The following is a 17,975-nucleotide window of genomic DNA, read 5'->3' on the forward strand; positions in this document are numbered from 1 at the left end:
AACTAATGGTGTTCCACTTTTATCATTTCTGTGCTGGAACCACAGCATTAGTACAGACCAGCCATTGATTCTTGCTACAAACCTCTTGAAGTCCTAATCAGCTTCTTTGGTGCAACTTTTTCAGGCCTGACAAGCCTATTGTAGGGCAGTGTCACTGTAGGTCAGTAGTTATTAGTTGCCACTGAAAACAGTTTCTTTAACTACTTAAGACTGAACTAAATTAAATGCAGAAGGGACTCAGAGGAGGATTATGGAATCTGCAGTCCAATAAGTACCATGGAATAGAAAGAATGTGACATGGTTTGGTAATAAGGGATGTTTTACATGTGTTCCTTCATTGATAAGTTGTGCGCCCTTAAGTCAGATAGACTTTATAAACTCCAAGATATCTCTGAACCCTATGAAAAATTAGATTTTGTGACTTTTTTCAGAAGTACAAATTTAAGATGAGCACTAACTTTTGCATATGCTATTTTTGCTTATAGCAGTAATGCTGAAAAAAATCAGATTAGGGAGAGGTTGTTGGGCTCTTTACAATTACGCCTCCCATGGCAACCATTTTTATCCCTGTTGAAATCAGTCCAGTTCCCTCTTACATGCCATGTAATGTGAGACTCCACATTAACATTCTTTCTTTATTTTCAGTATTGTGCTCAGCAATGTATTATTAATTTCTAATCCTGATCTCAATAAATGTAACTTCAGAAAATGTTGCTTTTGTTGCTGCTGTTTTAGTTTTTAAGGTGCTATCACGTTGGCGTACTACTTTATTACCATTTTAGAACCCTGTGATTCTGTCATTCTTTGGGTTTGCTTTTTTTGGTAAAGTATAGTGGTTCAGTGATTCAAATATAAATTGGATAATTAAGCTGAAATGCTCTTTTTCCCAATATTATACTATGTTCCCCTTCACTTCTTCACATACTGTGCCATATGTGTATACTATAGTCACAAGGTTGTTCAATGGCTTGCTTTTACAATAGTGGAGAAAGAGAGAGCATGATTTTCTTTAAGTATTTTAAAATGTACTGCCTTGTAGTGTGTTCGTAGAGTGTAGTGTACTATTGTGTCATTCTCCCATTAACTTATCCAAGGTACTGTAACTACTGCAGTGTTGTTCGTGATGTTACTGGAGATCACCATCCAGTCCTTCACATACATATTTTAATCTTTCTTTTATTCCTTTATGGGACCAAAGTTCTTCTGTTACAGCTTATCCTAGAAAGGAACCTTTCTGAGAAGTGGGAAGGAATGTGCTTCCAGCTTTTTGAATGAAAATAAGATCTTATTTTTCACAATTCAGCAATTTTTCAGACGATAATTTGTATACCTCTCATTTAGCTTATACAAATCACCAACTTGCCAGTTCTGGCCTTCAGAGAGAATAAATAATTTGACCATATTTTTGAATGTGGTGTTTAACACATGCTGAGCATTGTCCTGGAATTACACATCATCGATTTCTATCTGCATATTGAAATATAAGCTCATCTGTTCTTATATACTTCTTATAATCTTGGAATTGGGTGGAGTTCATTGGATTAGATGTTGTTTTAATACAGTCTATGTATATATTCCATCATAAGATATTTTCAGCCTGTGTGTAGTTACCTGGCAGGACAGAAGCAACATGTTCCTGTACTGTTAGAAGGCTGCTGGTCACAATCTGCTTCTGTTTAGTACTGGATTTCTTGCTGGCCTTGCTTAGTACAAATGAGGAAGTGATTCGCCTCTTAATCTGAAGTAGGCAGGCAGGAGATTGGAACCTCCCTGGTGTGGAGCAGCCAAAGGAATGCAAGTACAGCCCCATCCCTGTCAGGAAGATTTTTGAAATGTCGAGGAAGCTGGCTGAAAGTTTCCTTGGGTACTTCTTGCATTTGGGGTGAATGGGGATGGAGCTGGGACACAGGCGGGGGAAAAAAGTGCTGAAAACAGCTTGTACTTGACAATCGAAATAAGTTGTCACCTGGATTAACTTTTTTTTCCCCAAGCTTGGGACTTGATGGATGGGGAATAAATTAACTTCCTGTGATTTTTATAATCCTGAACAAAGCAGCTGCTTCATGCTTACAAATGGTTTGGCTGATCTGTTCTCTTCTGGTACTGAGTTATTTTATAGCCTATGCTAATACTCAGTGTACACCTGAGAAGACTTCGTGTTAGTTTTTCAAAGTTTTTTACATCTGCTACCTGCTGTTCTTGGTGGTCAAGTTTCCTAGGGTTGAGGGAGATCTAGGTTTAACCCTCACATCCTTATGCTTGAGGGAAGAAAATGTTGTCATTGCTCTGTGAATGAATGTTGACAGCATAATTTGCATGCATCTCAACCTGAATTTAAGGTAGTTGTACTGTATGTGCTTGGATAAGACTTCCACTGAAAATTGAAATGGGAATATATGCATATATCTTTATACTATAAAGCTTGCTACGGTAAGTTTGCTAACTGCACCCTGTACATATATATTAGTTCAAGTCCTTTCATTTTTATTATATGCAGCAGTGGGTAGTGTATTTGAATAAGCTAGTCCCTAGAACCAGACATAATTCCAGAAAGGACCATGCATTGGTGTGACAACTGTATTTATTTATATATCCTTGCTAAGACACAGCCTAGGTCCTGTAGTGAAATGTAGGTACAAGACGCCAAATTTGGTTCCTGAAGGAATGAAACTTAATTTCCTGACTTTGTTTGTCAGATTAAGATCTCAACTTTAATTTTGCATTAATACCATTTTAGGATACAAGTTCAATACATAATTTAGTGAATTAAAGACCAGATGGAGAGAGAGCGGGAGGCTCATTTTTCTTGCTCTTAGTATTAGAGTACCTCTACAGCATGGTATGTAATTTAGTGAATTAAGGGCAGAAAGGAAGAATGTTTTTTTTGCTCTTAGTATTAGGGTACTTGTACAGCATTATGAAGATACTAAATGCCCTGTAAGTGTTTAACTTACTGAATTTAACGGAAGCTTAATAGCTGAGTGTACATTTCATTTCTACAGTAGTTTGAAAACAATAGAAATCAACTGACTTCTGAAACATGGACTAGTAACAGTAGGTTGTCACTCTATCCTAACACGTAGATTGAGAAAAGTGATACTACTGAAATGAGTGTACCTTTGCGTAATATAAAAATATGTTTAACTTTTACCCTGTGTGCAATCACGGTGAATCGCAAAAATCATTGTGAATAGTTATTGCACAGTTATAATGGCTACTTTTAAAAACCAACATGTCGACTGTTTAACTGGGAAGCAACCTGGGGGTATAAATGCCTTAAAGTGGTGATGATTATTGTACTCCTTCCTGAACAACTTCACTTCACTTCACTTCACTTTTCTTTCTGGGCCACCTTTTAGTTACAAAGTAGAAACTTAACCGCCATCCCTTTGTATCTGCATAGAATTGGAACAGTGATCTTGAATGAAAATTTTGCTTTTAAAACTTTGATTGATGATAGAAACCTTACAGAATTTTCAGCCCATATCAGAAATGGAAGTGTTCATTCTGCCTGGTAGTAAATGTCCAGAATTGATGTTACACTCATGTTCCAAATACTTCAATGCAGTTTACCCTGTCCGTCACAATGGTAGTTCTGTGACAGAAAAGGATATACTTTAAGTCTACCTAAAGATAAAAGTAGGTTCCCAGAAAAATGAATACAAATGTTAGTGTGCATGTATTCAAGGAAGAGAAATGAGTGTCTTGTTTGCATTGCTGTGTGATCTTGTTTTCCAGGTTTAAGCACACAAACATCCATTGATTTTTTTTTTTTTTGGTTTGTTTTGGTTTTTTTGTTTGTTTTTTGTTCGGGTAGTTACAGTTTTGCTCTAATACATAATTCAGATAACATTTTGTGTATTCATAGTCAGCTGCATGAGATGGAAAATCAGCAAAAAGAATACAATTCAGCAGTAATTAATGTTTTCTTTTGTGCAATGTTTGGTTTGGTTTCAGTAAGTACATTTTGCATATTGTAAGTGCCAACTGTGCACCAGCATGAAAGACTCTTACTTTCCAATAGGAACCTAGTTCTTTCATCTCAGTGGATGGCAAGAGTTCTTACTGCTTTTGTTTTGAACATTACGGCTGTCCTTAAAATCTGACAAGACAAAGCAGTCATAATGCTTTGCTTTTACAGTGGAAACCTGAAATGAATGGGAACAGGAATTTAAACATGAAAGCGGTCTTTAAATATGTACTTTTTTCCATTTTGTTATATTTGCCAATTGGGTTTTCTGAAACAGCGTACCAAGTCCAGTACACTATCATTACGCAGACCTTCTTTCCATTCCTGTCGGGGACATTCTCATTAAAACATTTCCTCTCCTCTTCCCTCCCACCCCACACCCTCCCAGCCCGCCCCTCAGTAACTTCCAGTCTTGCTTGCCAGCTTTTGTACAGGTGGCTACATGTAGTGTGCTTGGTATGAACTTCAAGAAAGAGAAAGTGATCGCCTTTTTAAAACCTTGAGTGCTTGTTTGGGGGAAAAAAAGAAGACTCAAATTTAGCCTCACAACAACTTCATCAACCTCAGTAGAACTCCCATCAGTCTGTCTCCTTAATCAAATGAAACCTGTCTCCAAAGATGAGGAAGGTGAAACTGAAGTCAGTGTCTCTGCAAGTAACGTAAAATTAAAAGGGTGCAGTGACTGTTTATTAAATAATGTACAAACACACCTGTTGTCCAAATAATATTTAGGTATTTTTAAATTTTCCTTGGATGTTGCATTTCAACAAAAGTAATTTCAGCTATGTAGGCTAACTAATACACATCTTCCGAACCAGATTTAAGGAGACAGGTTACTTTATATGAAACTTATTCAGTAATATCTAATTCTGTAATTAATATTTTTTCCCTTTCCCTTCCATGACATGGTGACACATTTTCTGCAGAGAATAGGTGGATTTTGAGTAGTCTCAGATGATGGAGAATTTATATCCTGAGCAGTGCTTAGCTTTGGCTGTATCATTTTTCTAAATATTTTTAATCAAACAATGATTTTATGTATTATACCTGTTGCTTTATAATTGTAATGGTAGAATGGGTACTTGAAGGCAATTAAAACATTTCTTCCTGCTAGTAATCTAGGATGACAAACTAGGTTATAATAGATGTTGAATTTGTGTTCCCATATAAACTGTACACCAAATGTCAGTCAGTCCAAGCCAATTAGTGCTTATGTTGCTAGGTCACCATGGTCAATTGAAAACTGCATCAATAGAACTTGAAAAGGTTTCTTCCCGATCAGACCTTCTGACATATTGAGCAGAATAATGGATGGGAAAAAACAGCCAAGGCCCCTACCCTAGATTCAAAATACTCCACAGTAAGAATTCATTTGCAACCTGCAATTAACTAGAAAGAATGGTCTCACAGAAAGAGTCTGGACATTTAGAAAATAAAGCCTCATTCTCCTGTGCTGCACATGTTTACTCTTTGGATAGTGTATTACATTTAGCTAAGTTGGTAATACTGTGTTTTAAATATACATTTGAGGTCACTGCAAACAGGCTGGCAAACCTGCCTCAAATTCAAGCTGAGAAGAATCCTTTCAGGGCTTCTGAAAAAATCTCTTACTAGTAGAACTGAATTTGAAACTCATTTTTAGAAGAATGTTTCTTTTCACTCTGGCACACACTACAGAGAAGGAACCAGGGCATAAACACCTTCTAAAAGTTTAAAAAAACAAACAAAAAAACTGCAAACCTTTTCTTTCCTTGTCCAATGTGAAACAAATGTGTATTTGAGAGGCACTGAGCTCTTCCATATTTAATATGGCTGTGCAGAAAATACAGTGGGATTGTGCACTAAATCTGAAGCCAGTCAAATAGCTTTACCAGCATCCAGAAGCTTAGGCTATGCAATAGGAGACCCTGTACATAATATGAATATGATAATATACATATGTTATATGTATATGAATAACATGCTGTAATCCATCTGTTCTTTGCGCAGGAGTTCTGGGGCTGCTCCTCTTCTAGCTTGGAACCGCATGGTACAATCCCAAAATGCAGCATTCCAACAAAATCAGTATCAAGGAGTAGGTGGACCAATGAATTACCCACAGAGGCCTGAGGATCGGCTGGATAGGGGAAGACAGGTAATAAGGCCCTGTATGATTTGTATGCTCGTTTCTCCCAAATCATATGAGTTTTGAAAGATGAAGCATGAACCTACCTACACTGCATTGGGGAGGTGTGAAGTGCAGCCCAGCTAGCCATACGCAAATTAGCTTGGGTTCCAGTACCAGAGAGGTGCAGGGGTGTGGAGTTCAGCTCAGACTCACCAGACACCCTTGGTTTGACTTACCTTGGTGACTGAAGCCCCTTCTACCATCTCTTTACTGCCCTTGTTTTTAAAGCTCTGTGCTGACGCATACTGTGGTTATATTTACTGTTGCAGTATAGCTCTAGCTTTAGTGTGACTATTTCTTCCAGGTAGAAAGTCCTATTTTTAAATGCAATAAAATGGAGACATTTGAGGGAGTTGAATCTAACGTGTCCTTATGAATGAATTAAAAACATTATACTAATTCCATGTTTAAAGTTTCCACAGTCAGACTTTGTGTCTCTTCTCAGACACGAAGATACTAATTTGACTTAGATCAGGGATGGCCAGCCAGCAGCATGGGTACAAAAAGTGGAATGGGCAGCCTCTGGGTGGCAGGCATCAGATCAAGGAGGGGACAGGCAGTACAAGGGCAGATAGAGCATCAGATCAATCAGGAAACACAGGGTAAGGAGCAGCAGGCAGAGCAGGAGGATTGGTGTGGCACTCGGGGAGAGTACAGAACTAATTTATGGTATCCCTGCCAATATGGTTGGTTCCCACTGTCTTGGATGGAAGACTGTTTACATGTTACCCTATATAAAAGCCAAAAATGATTATAAATATACAGGTGCATATACCATTTATTTACTTGTTTGGTTTAAATAAGCAAGTAGCCCCTTTCTAAGTTCTATATGGACTTGCCATCACAGTTTTAAAAAAAAAGAAAAAAAAACCCACAATGAACAATCACTGTGAACCTAAAACATCAATTGCAATCCTTCTTAAGCCCTCCTGTACTCCTCCACCTTTCCAATAAATAACACATCAAGGTGTGCATAGCAATACTGAAAAGTTTGGGTGCAGAAATAGTGATGATGAACATTATGCTACTTGTAGTGCATTCCTGATGCTCATAGACTTCAGGTAAGATTCCCAGCCAGCAGCTAGAGTAACAGGGAAGGGAAAGTCTAAGCCCCTGGGCACCAGAGTTGTGTCCGAAGACTTCACATGGAAACCAAGTTGTGCTCTGCTAAAAATTAAAAAGCTTGCCTCTGTCTCATTTCCATGGAGTTTGGCTTTGCTTGCAGCTAGCACCCAAGAGTGAGAATTACTGATAGTAGTTTAATATACTTTCTTGCATTTAGCGTGCCCTGGAATAAAATATGCACTTTTGTTTTTGAAAGGCAGAACAAGGGGAAAACATCTTGCCTTGTAGTAACTAATGAAGTAGCAGCAGCTAGGGAGCTAAGCCTGCTTGTTGTTTTGCTCTTACCATGTCTCGCATAGAATCCGCACTGCATGTTCCAGCAGCTGTTTTTGCCCCACATAAGGTGCATGTTGTATACATGAAAATATAGTAATAGGTGGGTTAATTTTCTAATCTTTTATATGATTTCCTTCTTTAAAAATGTGTGTGTTTTTAAATTTTATTTTTTTTAAAAGCAAACAAACAACTGTGATCCTGATAATGTTCTGGAGCTGATTATCCAGTATGGCATCTAAAATACCTTTCAGTGTCTAACGAAGAAACTCATGCATTGTTTCTGAAAACTTCCTTTTAAATATAGTTTATCTTGTGTTAATCCACAAGCCTATTTAGAACACTTTACAGTTATGATATGGTGTTTTCTACTATAAACGTCCCACTGTGGCTTCCGATCCACTTCCTTTCCTGTTTCTTTTGTGACAGCTCATTCTTGCCTGAATGTTCTGGGTATAACTACAGTTGAATTATAAGCGATTGTTAAAGTAGTTCGTGCATCAAAATAAATGCATGTACCAGCACAATGTAATTTTGAGAGCCTCTGGTTAGCCATATGCAAGTTATTTATCTTTCCATCCAGATGTCCCCATTTTAAAATGTCACTCTTTAAAAAAAATTTTTTTAAAAATTCATATGCAAGGTCAGCCCATTTGTGATCATGATAAAGCTACTTCAGCCTCGTCTCCATTAGGGGAATTTTTTTGAAAAAATTTCCACCATTTCTAAAGCTGGTTTGGCTGAATTAAATGTACATGATGTTAAGAGCCCAAGAGGGAGAGCCTGCCAGCTGCCAACTCTATTTTCATCTATTGGAGCTGCAAGGTTACAGGATGATGCTGGAAACATCTGTAGCCAGTTACTCCTCAGCTCCTGTTCATTTAGCCCATTTAGCAATGGGGAATTTGTTAAAATATCTTCAGTTCAGAGAAAGCTTGTAAAGACTCAGTTGGTTAAGACTTCAGCTCAGGCTGCTTCTATGGTTTGGAGAGCATAAAAAAGAGAGGGAACATCATGGTTTGGCCCCTTAATAGTGTAACAAGCATGCCTACAGCAGTTGAGACTGGGCTGTAGTCAAACCAAATTGTACTTAACTGTGACTAAACCAGGTTGAGTGGTTTTATTTGAAGAAGGAGTTCTAGCTTAGGGTTAGAATTCTAGCCACAGTAATTAAACTACTTAACCCATATTTCAAACCTCTTAAACAACACCACAGTCCTTAAACATAGTGGCTAAATTTGACCAAGAGGTGTGTATTGGCAGATTTCAAGGACAGAGTGAAGTTTGCGAAATCTCTCATGGGATTATATAAAATGTGTTCACCAGAGTCATGAAACTAAAGAGGAAATGCAAATGGATTTAAATTCATAATGGCTGCCTACAGACATGGGGAAAAAAAACAGGGTGCTTTACTTTAAGCTTTGCATGTCCCCACACCAAACACAGTGCATGCCCAGAAGAGGCATCACATTAGTTTCACCTGACTCACCCAACATCTGTATAGATTGGGCATTTCTGCAGGGCTTTTTGGCCTTTTTATTTAATAGCTGATTGAATCAACTTTAGATTTAAAAAAAAAAAAGCCAAAACCCCCTGCTGAAATGCCCAATCTATACAGACACTGGGGAGCTTGGTCAAACTAATGGGATTGCTCTTCTGATAAAGCACTGTTTTGTGTTTTGTTTGTGTTTCTTTTAATGTCTGTCAGCAGCTAATGAGCTGTTGTGATGATGAGGATAAATTAATTAGATGTTTTCATGCAGTCAGGGCTCAGGGAGGGACATTCAAATTGGTCTTCCAAACTGGAGCTTGCTTGCATGCAGAGTATCTTCAATGCAAACTGCTCCCTTGTCCCAGAGCGATTGGATCTCTTTGCAAAAGGGAAAATGACTGTGGGATCATGGGGAAGTAGGGCTGAAAGGGACCTCATGAGGTCATCTAGTCCAGCTCCCTGCTCAAGGCCCCAGCCAAGTATCCAGTCTAATCTGCTCATGAAAACTTCCAAGTATGGAAAATCTACAGTTTCTGTAAGTAGCCTGTTCTAGTGCTTGACCACCCTCATAGTCAGAAAGTTTCTTTTGATCCCCAACCTAAGTTTCCTCTTCTGCAGTTTGAGGCCATTGCTTCTAGTCCTGTCCCCTACAGCCACAGAGAAAAACCCATCTCCACGCTCTATTTAATCGAACTCCAGGTACTTGAACACTTATCAGATCCCCCCCTCAGTCTTCAATTTCTCAGGCTGAAAAACTAGGGTTATATAGACTTTCCTCATATAAGTCTTGCCTCTTGGGCCCCTAATCATTATTGTTGCTCTGTGTTGGACTGTTTCCAAATTGTCCACATCCTTGAAGTGTGGGAACACTATTCCATGTGTGGCCTGATGAGTGCTGAATAGAGCGGAAGAATCACTTCCCTTGACTTGTAAGTGACATTCCTGTTAATACAACCCAGTATGCTGTTAGTTTATTTGGCAAAAAGAGTATTGTTGGCTCCTGTTCATCCTATGGTCCACTGTAATCCCAAGGTCTTTCTCTACAATACTGCTGCCTGGGCAGTCATTCCCAAGTCTGTATCTGTGCATTCAGTTATTCCATCCCTAGCGCAGACCTTTTGTGTTCGTCCTTGTTGAATCTCATTGGATTGATTGTGGAATATTTCCACAGTCTATCCATGTCATTCTGGATCCTAGCCCTGCCTTCCAGAGTGCTGCAGTTTCACCCAACTTGGTGTCATCAGCACATTTGCTACTCAGTCTCATGTTATTTAATGGCCACATCTAATGAGATGCTGACTCTGCAGTTGTTACTATGCAGTCATTTAGTACTTGGTTATGCAGGTACTAAATGACTGCACAGTGATCAGTGTTACTGTGCAGTAGCATCCTGGCACAGTTGCCTAGTGACACTTGCTGCACAGTAGTAACGGGCTGCTGCATAGTAAGCATCTTGTGTAGATGCAGCAAGTGTTGACTATGTAGTTAATGTCAAGGTGCACAAAATATTAAAGTTACGCAGGAGTGAATGAAGATGGTGCATCTCATAAAACGATTTGTGTACTCGGGGACAAACTTCTGCATTTCTTCATATATGGAAGGGGGTTTTTGATTATAAAATTTCAAATCAGTAGGATGGGTTGAACTAGTCCAGGACTTAACTTCACTTTCCAGCCTGGTAGAAGATAAATCTAGGGGTGACAGAATTCCTGTTAAGGTTTGAATGTGAAAAATGTGAGGGAGAACTGATTTCTAGCCAAGAAAACAACCTGCTTTCTTTAAAATACAGGAGGGAAATTGAAATATAGAGGGGGGGTGTTGTGTAAGCTGCTTTTTAAAAAGGTTTGTATTTCAAATTTTAATGATTAAGTAGTGAATGTCTAGTTAAGATTATTGCCTTTGGACTGCTAAATACTTTTGTAAGACTAAGACACCCTAGAGTTGTAGAAGTGCAAAACAGTTCCTGAAAGTTGATGTGTATAGACAGCAGCACTAAGCTATGAAGACTTGAGAGGATTAAAAAGGAAATGGTGCAAGTACTCATGCTGAATTTCTCACTTGTAAGCAGAGCATAGCCTGAAGGGGTTAATAAACACACTGTTGAACCCATTACAGTAACAGAGTAAATGTGTTAAATCTGTTCTAAGCCTCTGTTGTAGTTTATCACTGTGTCTTATAAGTGTACCAGAATTCTGAATAGAAAGAGTGTTGGACTGTCGATCTATAGAGCATTTAGCTTATAATAATGCAAGAATGAAGCATTATGATGCCTGTGCAACTCTGCATTGGCTTCCTAGATTGAATGATACATTTCAGAAAAGCAAGAGAAGCCATGCTATACTGCTTTTGAAAGGAATATGGCAACTTGTATTTTTTTTTAATTAACTTAAAAATCCCATTTTAAATCAGCATGTCCTGAACTTTTCTGTGTTACTTCAAAAGCACAGGGAGTGATGTTAGAAAAAGTTCTTTGGCTACTTCGGGCAGGAGGATATGTTCAAGCCAACCCATCCTCCTGTATTCCCTTTTCATCTATTTGCCTGCTGCCTCTTCTACCTCAGCTTAGTTTTGTTTGTTCCTAAGCACTCATGGAAGAGTCTGGATAAAAGCTTGCACTAGGACAGGAATGTCAGACTCATCCTGTGCCCCACACTGCAAGGCTCGTCACAGACTGGACGGGGCATAGGGCAGCTGCAGTGAGGCCAATAGTAGTAAGGCAAGCGGGGCTGTATTAGCACAGCCCCTGCTTACCCATTTGCTGCCGAGGGCCCAGGATTCTGCAGCAGGCCACATCCCCTCCTAACCGTTGCCAACTTGTATAGCCTGGTGGGCTGGATAAAGCAGCTGCATCCAGCCTTGACGGCTGAATGTTTAACACCTTTGCTCTAAAGGAAAAGACTGGCTATGCAGTTTCTCAAATGACACACAAATGAAATTGTAGAGGCAAATCACTAATCCTGAGAGACCAAAGAAAAGTTGCTTGGAATCATTTGAAATTAGTTTAAAGTTAACTGTCCCATTAAGGTACCCATAGATAGACTTACAGCCAGTCATTTGACTAGAGGGTATCACAACTGTGCCCAGTGCAAATTTGTATTCCTTTCATTTGTATCAGTAATAGTTCCTATTTTGTGTAGCAGAAGATCAGCTTACAATTTATAATATACAAAAAGTTGCACTTACACCAAGTGAAAAAACGGATACATTGATAATGCAACTAGGGTAAAAACTTAACTCTAAGTGTAATATAGAACCTAGTTTTTTTGTTTTTGCATGCAAAATTTGCTTTTCAAACCCTGTTGCTAGCCCCCTCCCCCTTTTAAGCTTCTAACTTCCAGCACTATTGAAAAGAGAATACCAAGCCATTATATTTCCAGCTCAAATAAATTACTTGGAGCTGTCTTTTAACTTACTGGATTCTTATTTAGGATTATTCCATCTTTTCCGGCACATGTTTAAAATGGTGAGACCAGTGTTGTATCCAGCGCGTACTCTTTTATATAAACTGACGCGTGTCTATCCAGGAGAGCTTCTGCAAACAATTCGAAGAAGTTTAGCTCTTTCTGTGGTACCTTTCTGTGTAAAGGATGCATTGTTCCATTTTTGCTTGGAGCTTGAAGCTAGGCTAACTTATTTACTGTCACTAATCCAGCAAATAAATGCTTGCTTTTGTTTGTTTACAGGGATATGGCCCCGGGAGGCCCTACCCATTACCACCTCCCGCTGGAAGATACAACTGGAATTAGTCTTGAAGTTTTCCATCATAAAAATCTGTTTTTACAGTAGCTGTGGAAATGAGACACGTTTAAGAAACGTCTGAGTAGTTTTTAAACTACAATATTTGTTTTAATTGTGTACATTTCTTACTGAAAAGAGTGGGGGGGGAGTATGTTGCTTCAAAACACTGTACTTTAGAATACAAGTAAACTAGATTTGCTAATTTCCCTGTGAGACATTTTGATGAAGTAAGAGTATTGCTGTTTTATGACGTGATTATATGCCTAATTTTGTCTGTGAATTTTAAATCCAGATATGCTTTAGTTCACAGCATAAGTCTGAAAATAGAAACTGATTTTTTTAAAGAATAAGAAATGGATGTTATTAACTCTGAGGATAGGTACAACAGGCAGTCTAGGAAATGCAATGTTTTATTGATATGCTTTTGTTGGTATTCCTTTTAAGAACACTTCATTGATGTACTTGTTTCACAACAGTTTGATTTCTGGATTTCGAAGTAAAAATATTTCAACTTTTATAACCTTTTGTCCTTTGTTCTTGCCTCCTTTTTGGTGCCTTTTACCTGTTCTGGCATGAATAATATATAATTTACAGAAAAACACTTTTTGTGCTTTGGGCTATTTCAAACAAAGGTTCACTTAAATAGTTGAAGGTCAACTACGTAGTAGTAGTAGTAGTATGTTTTCAAAGGGTTTTATATTTAGTGTACTGGAATGCTAAATATTTGACTGCCCTAAAAGTGTTTTTTATTAAAACATGGGCTGTATTTAAGTTGTTTATCATTTTCTCCAGAATATGCATCTTTTATGTAAATAAATTATGCACACAGTCATTGTTAATGAGTTGGAAATTAATTCCATATAAGCTTTCATATTTTTCTTAAAAGAGACTTAAAAAAAAAAATCTTAACCTTTTCAGGTTTAACGAGGAAAGATTTCAGCTTCCACTACAGAAAGTCTGGTTAAATAAACAGTATTTTAACTTTGATAGTGTTCTTCATTTAAGCATCCCATTTTAGTTTTTTTCTTAAATACACGTGTGTACACGCGCACACACACACACAGCCTTTTTCCCTTTATAAATAGTTTTATTCAGTCTTACACAAGGTTACCAGAAATAGTTTCTCCTGGACCATCTGGTATAGGCAATTTAGCAGTGTCCTCCTTCAAGGGCACAGATGTTAATCCTCAAGAACAACGAAAAAGACCAGATCAACATAACCTTGAGAGGAAGGAATCGTGAAACTAGATCTATTATTTGCAAGGCATTAAGGGTGGAGCAGAATATTTCTTTGTGATGCAGAGTTGTCTTGCTGGTAAAGGCCATCAGATTGCACCTGTGATGAGTAAGAAATTACATTCAAATGTTGGCTGGTTTTAAAATTAATTTTGCTATCAAGCAGGGTAAGAGCAGCAGTAAGCATGTTCTCTCTCACATACATGTTGTAAATTTATTCTCAAGACAGTTCTTTCCCATTTGGGTGCTTTTAACATTAAATCAAAAAATAAGAATGCAGGATGCTTTGATTTGCTGCTTGTAAACACAACCCTAATGTTTTAGAGTAAATTTACAAAGGGAAAGTTGACTTCATACCTGATTTGCCTTCCTGTAACTAATGTAATTGTCAGGACTTACACTTGCTTGTGGGGGGGAGGGACACAATTGGCTGCGCGTTTATTAATGCATCTGGTTTATCCTGTGTATTGGCGCACACACAATCCATGGCTGTTGCAGCTCCTCCATTCCCTCCAGAAGATTGCAATCGCTTTCTGTGAAGCAAACCTATCAGGTAAGTAATTTGAGATGAAAGCCTGCCATACATGAGAAAGTAAAATGGTCCAATTATTAGGTGGACAAGACTTTCCCGAGTGTGCATATATAGTCTGCCCTTACAGTGACACTAACACAGGGGTCAGGGTGTGTGGTAAACCAGTAATGGTACCCAAGTACCAAACTGCAGGGGCAGTACATTTCCTGCCCTGGACTTCCTGGCAGCATCTCCAATCTATAGCTGTTTAAACAAGGATTTGGGAGAGGTGTTTGGTTATTCCTGCCTCAAGCTGTGCTAAATCGGTCAGTGATCGGAGCAGGCTGTTGGGGCCCCCCTGGCCTGCCTTGAGATCCTCTTGAGGGGGCCAGGCAGCGTTAGCAGCCCTGGTTGGTGTGCAAGCAGAATTTACAAGGTAAATCCAGAGGCTCCGTGTAGGAATCCGTGGTGTTTTAAAAAAAAAAAAAGTGTGGTCTTTCCCATGGAAAAATTGCTGGGTTTCTTTTTTTCCTGTGGGCATAAAATCGGGAAAAGCTAAGCTGGCATCTTCGGAGTCCTGCCTTCAACCTAATGCGGTTGGAGTAGTAGGGCAGAGTCTTTTTCTCCCCGCTCCTGGGAGCGGGGGCTGGGTCATGCCAGAGGTGGGTCCTCTTGCCTTTGAACCTTGCTCCAGCTCCTCAGGAGCCGCTCCAGCCTCAAGTGGAAGCCGGGGCCGGCCGAGCCAACGCGGGGGCTGGAGCCGCACTGGCCTCGTCCCCGTCCTGCCCCGGCCAGGGCGCTTGTCCCGCCGGCTCGCTCCTCTCCCCGGCCGGGCAAGCCCAAGCGCCTGGAGCGAGGGGCCCAGCGGGTCGAGGAGCCGGGCGCCGGCCGAGCGCGCACACGCCGCCGCCTGCCCGTCCCCCCCGCGAAACCAGCCCCGGGGGACGCAGCTTTTCCTCACGCGGCACCCGGCTTCGGGACCAGGCCGCCCCCCGCCGCCGCCGCCGCCGCCTGCGCCCTGACACGCCCCTCGGAAATGTGCCAGCCGGGCTTTACATCGGCTTCGTTACTCGCGGCGAGCGACGCTTTTAGGTCGGGGTAAGACAGAGAGTGGGGAAAGAAAAAAAGAAACCCCAAGAAGGCTGCAAAATATATCGGCGTCCGTGTGCGCGTGCGTGTGGGTGCATCGCACACACCTGCCTATTTCTCGGTTTAGAAATGCATCAAGAGTTGGAGCTAAACATGCTGTTTTAGGAGCCCGGCCATTTTAATCAGGGGACCCTCCGTAGCCGAAAGGATCCCCAACAGCATCTTGAACGTGCCTCATGACCGGGCCGAGCGGACCTGGAGCACTAAGCTCAGATCCAGGTCGGGTCCCCCAGTCTTTCGTGGTAAGCAGCAAGAAGCCTGTCGTCTTGAAATCTGTTTACACACATTCACCGGTTTTATTTTTTGAAAAGTTTTCCTTGGGCTCCAGTTATCGTTCTCCTCCTTTCCAGAGACCGTTTTGTAATGCTGGCTTATCATTTGTTCCTTAGAAAGTTTGACTCCCCCACCCCTTTTGTTTGACCGTCAATGGAATAATAGCAATAATGATAATAACAACAACAATAATATTAATAATCGTAATAATAACAAGCAGCAGCATCTCATTGCAATGATCGCTATTGAGCCACAAAGTGAATCTGTTTCAAATCTCTTTCGGAAAAAAAAAAGGCATCCGATCTTTTCAGGTGTGGTAGCAAAATTATTTGAGAAGGAAATTAAGACCAGAACATCTCTAAATTGGAAAATGAGATGCAAATTGGGAGGGAAGATAAAGGAAGCAGGGGATTTTTTAAAAAATCCCAGTTCAAACGTTAAACTAAAATTATTTCTGCAAAAGAAATAAAAAAGTTAAGCAGGTTTTAGGACCTTCCCGTTCAGATAGCGGAGACATTTCAACTCGGTTATAAAATTGCTGGGGCTGGGGCTGTGGCTCTTGAGAGATTTGTGTTTGCTTGTTCTCCGCATGTATTAAGCAAAATATTCCACTTTTTCTTTAGATTCATAAGACAGCATGCTTTCATCGGGTTTCTCTGAATATCTCTCACTCCGCTCACGATTTGTTGGATTAAATCGTTCTGTCATGTCAGACTAAAGTCTCCAGCACCCAAAAAATGTTTCCAATTAGAAACATTTTTTATTTTATTTTATTTTTTTTACAACCCCAAAATAGAGCAGCGCAACTTTCTGGAGCCGAATTCCCCTCAGGTCTCTGGGAGACCGAATATATTTGCGGATCGCTGAATTGAGAGTTAAAGACCGATTAGGACGAAAAATAGGGGCAGATCAAGTGGCAAAACGCCTCTTTCACACAGAGTCTCAATGAAGCAGCACAACTTTGTGAGTCACAGCGACTTGCTTTTCTGGCAAACGACCGTGGGGAACCGCTCGGAGGTATTTCTTTGCAAATGGCACAGAAGGTAAATGCGATCTCTTTTATTAGCTCAACTCAGTAGTCGGGGGGGAAATGTTCTTTGCAAGCTTTGGGGCACAGTCACCCTTCTTTGGGCAGAGGGGGAGTCTGCTGGGGGTTGTGTTCTTTGTTCCTTGCAAATATGTTTTTTCTAGATGCGGGAGAGGGGCAGGAGGAAGCAGCCCCACTGGCTTTAATCTGCTCTCTTGGCTTTGAATCAGCCCAAACCTCTCTCGCCTAGCTGGGGTTGGGCTCCTGGCAGTTTCTCCTTGCGGGTTCCCGCCCCCCCGGCTTCCCCTCGCTCTTGGCTGGGCAGGGGGTGACCCGCTAAGCTACCACCCTCTCTCGCTTCGGGCAGGGTGTGCGGAGGAGCCGGGACGAGGGAAAAAATACTGTCTGGGAATTGTTCTCATCTCCTTTTATTTCTCAGCTCGGTTCAACTGCAGTCGAGTCGAAACCAAGCAGCTCGCTCTCTGTCGCAGGATGTGATGGGTCACACTTGTTACACGGGTGGTTTGTCCACTGACATACAAGCATTGACTAAACCATAATCAGAATAATTCATAACAACAATAAAAACTAAACCAAACAGTGGGGTTTGTTTGTTTGTTTTTTTCTCATTTGCAATCCAAGCATCAAAGTTCAAAAGCTCTTCTGTAAAAATCTCCTCCACTGGTATGAGCCCGGTCTTCTCCTCCATGTAATTGTGCCTCTGCCGCCACCCAAATGGCAAGAGCTGTTCTCAGCCAGCCGGGCTCTGTCTTCGCCGCGCTCCTCGACCTTGAGTTACAATTCAATTTACTTTCAATCAACTAATGATGAAATTGCACTTAAGGGGCACCCTTCTAAAATTAATTCTGCCGAGATAAGTTGCACTTCAAAAGATTTATTGTTCGCCTTCAATTGGTTTATAAGATATATGTACAGCGACCAAGTAGCGCTTTTTTCCCTCTCTCTCTTTCCTTTAACTAACCTAAAAAAAATCATCATCTTCTTCTTCTTCTT

General features: G+C 40.3%; 1 protein-coding gene across 1 annotated transcript in view; it reads left to right on the forward strand.

Annotated features, from left to right (window-relative positions):
* Positions 1-13,290, forward strand: part of XRN2 (5'-3' exoribonuclease 2) — a 101,740-nt gene extending 88,450 nt beyond the window's left edge. The window contains exons 26-27 of the mRNA XM_019543850.1: positions 5,960-6,104; positions 12,711-13,290. Of these exons, the coding sequence (XP_019399395.1) occupies positions 5,960-6,104; positions 12,711-12,773 (208 nt within the window). The 3' untranslated portion in view covers positions 12,774-13,290. The remainder of the gene's footprint in view (positions 1-5,959; positions 6,105-12,710) is intronic.
* Positions 13,291-17,975: the final 4,685 nt, after the last annotated feature.

Source organism: Crocodylus porosus, unplaced genomic scaffold (assembly GCF_001723895.1).
Source record: "Crocodylus porosus isolate Cpor-Errol unplaced genomic scaffold, CroPor_comp1, whole genome shotgun sequence".
Taxonomy (NCBI): domain Eukaryota; kingdom Metazoa; phylum Chordata; order Crocodylia; family Crocodylidae; genus Crocodylus; species Crocodylus porosus.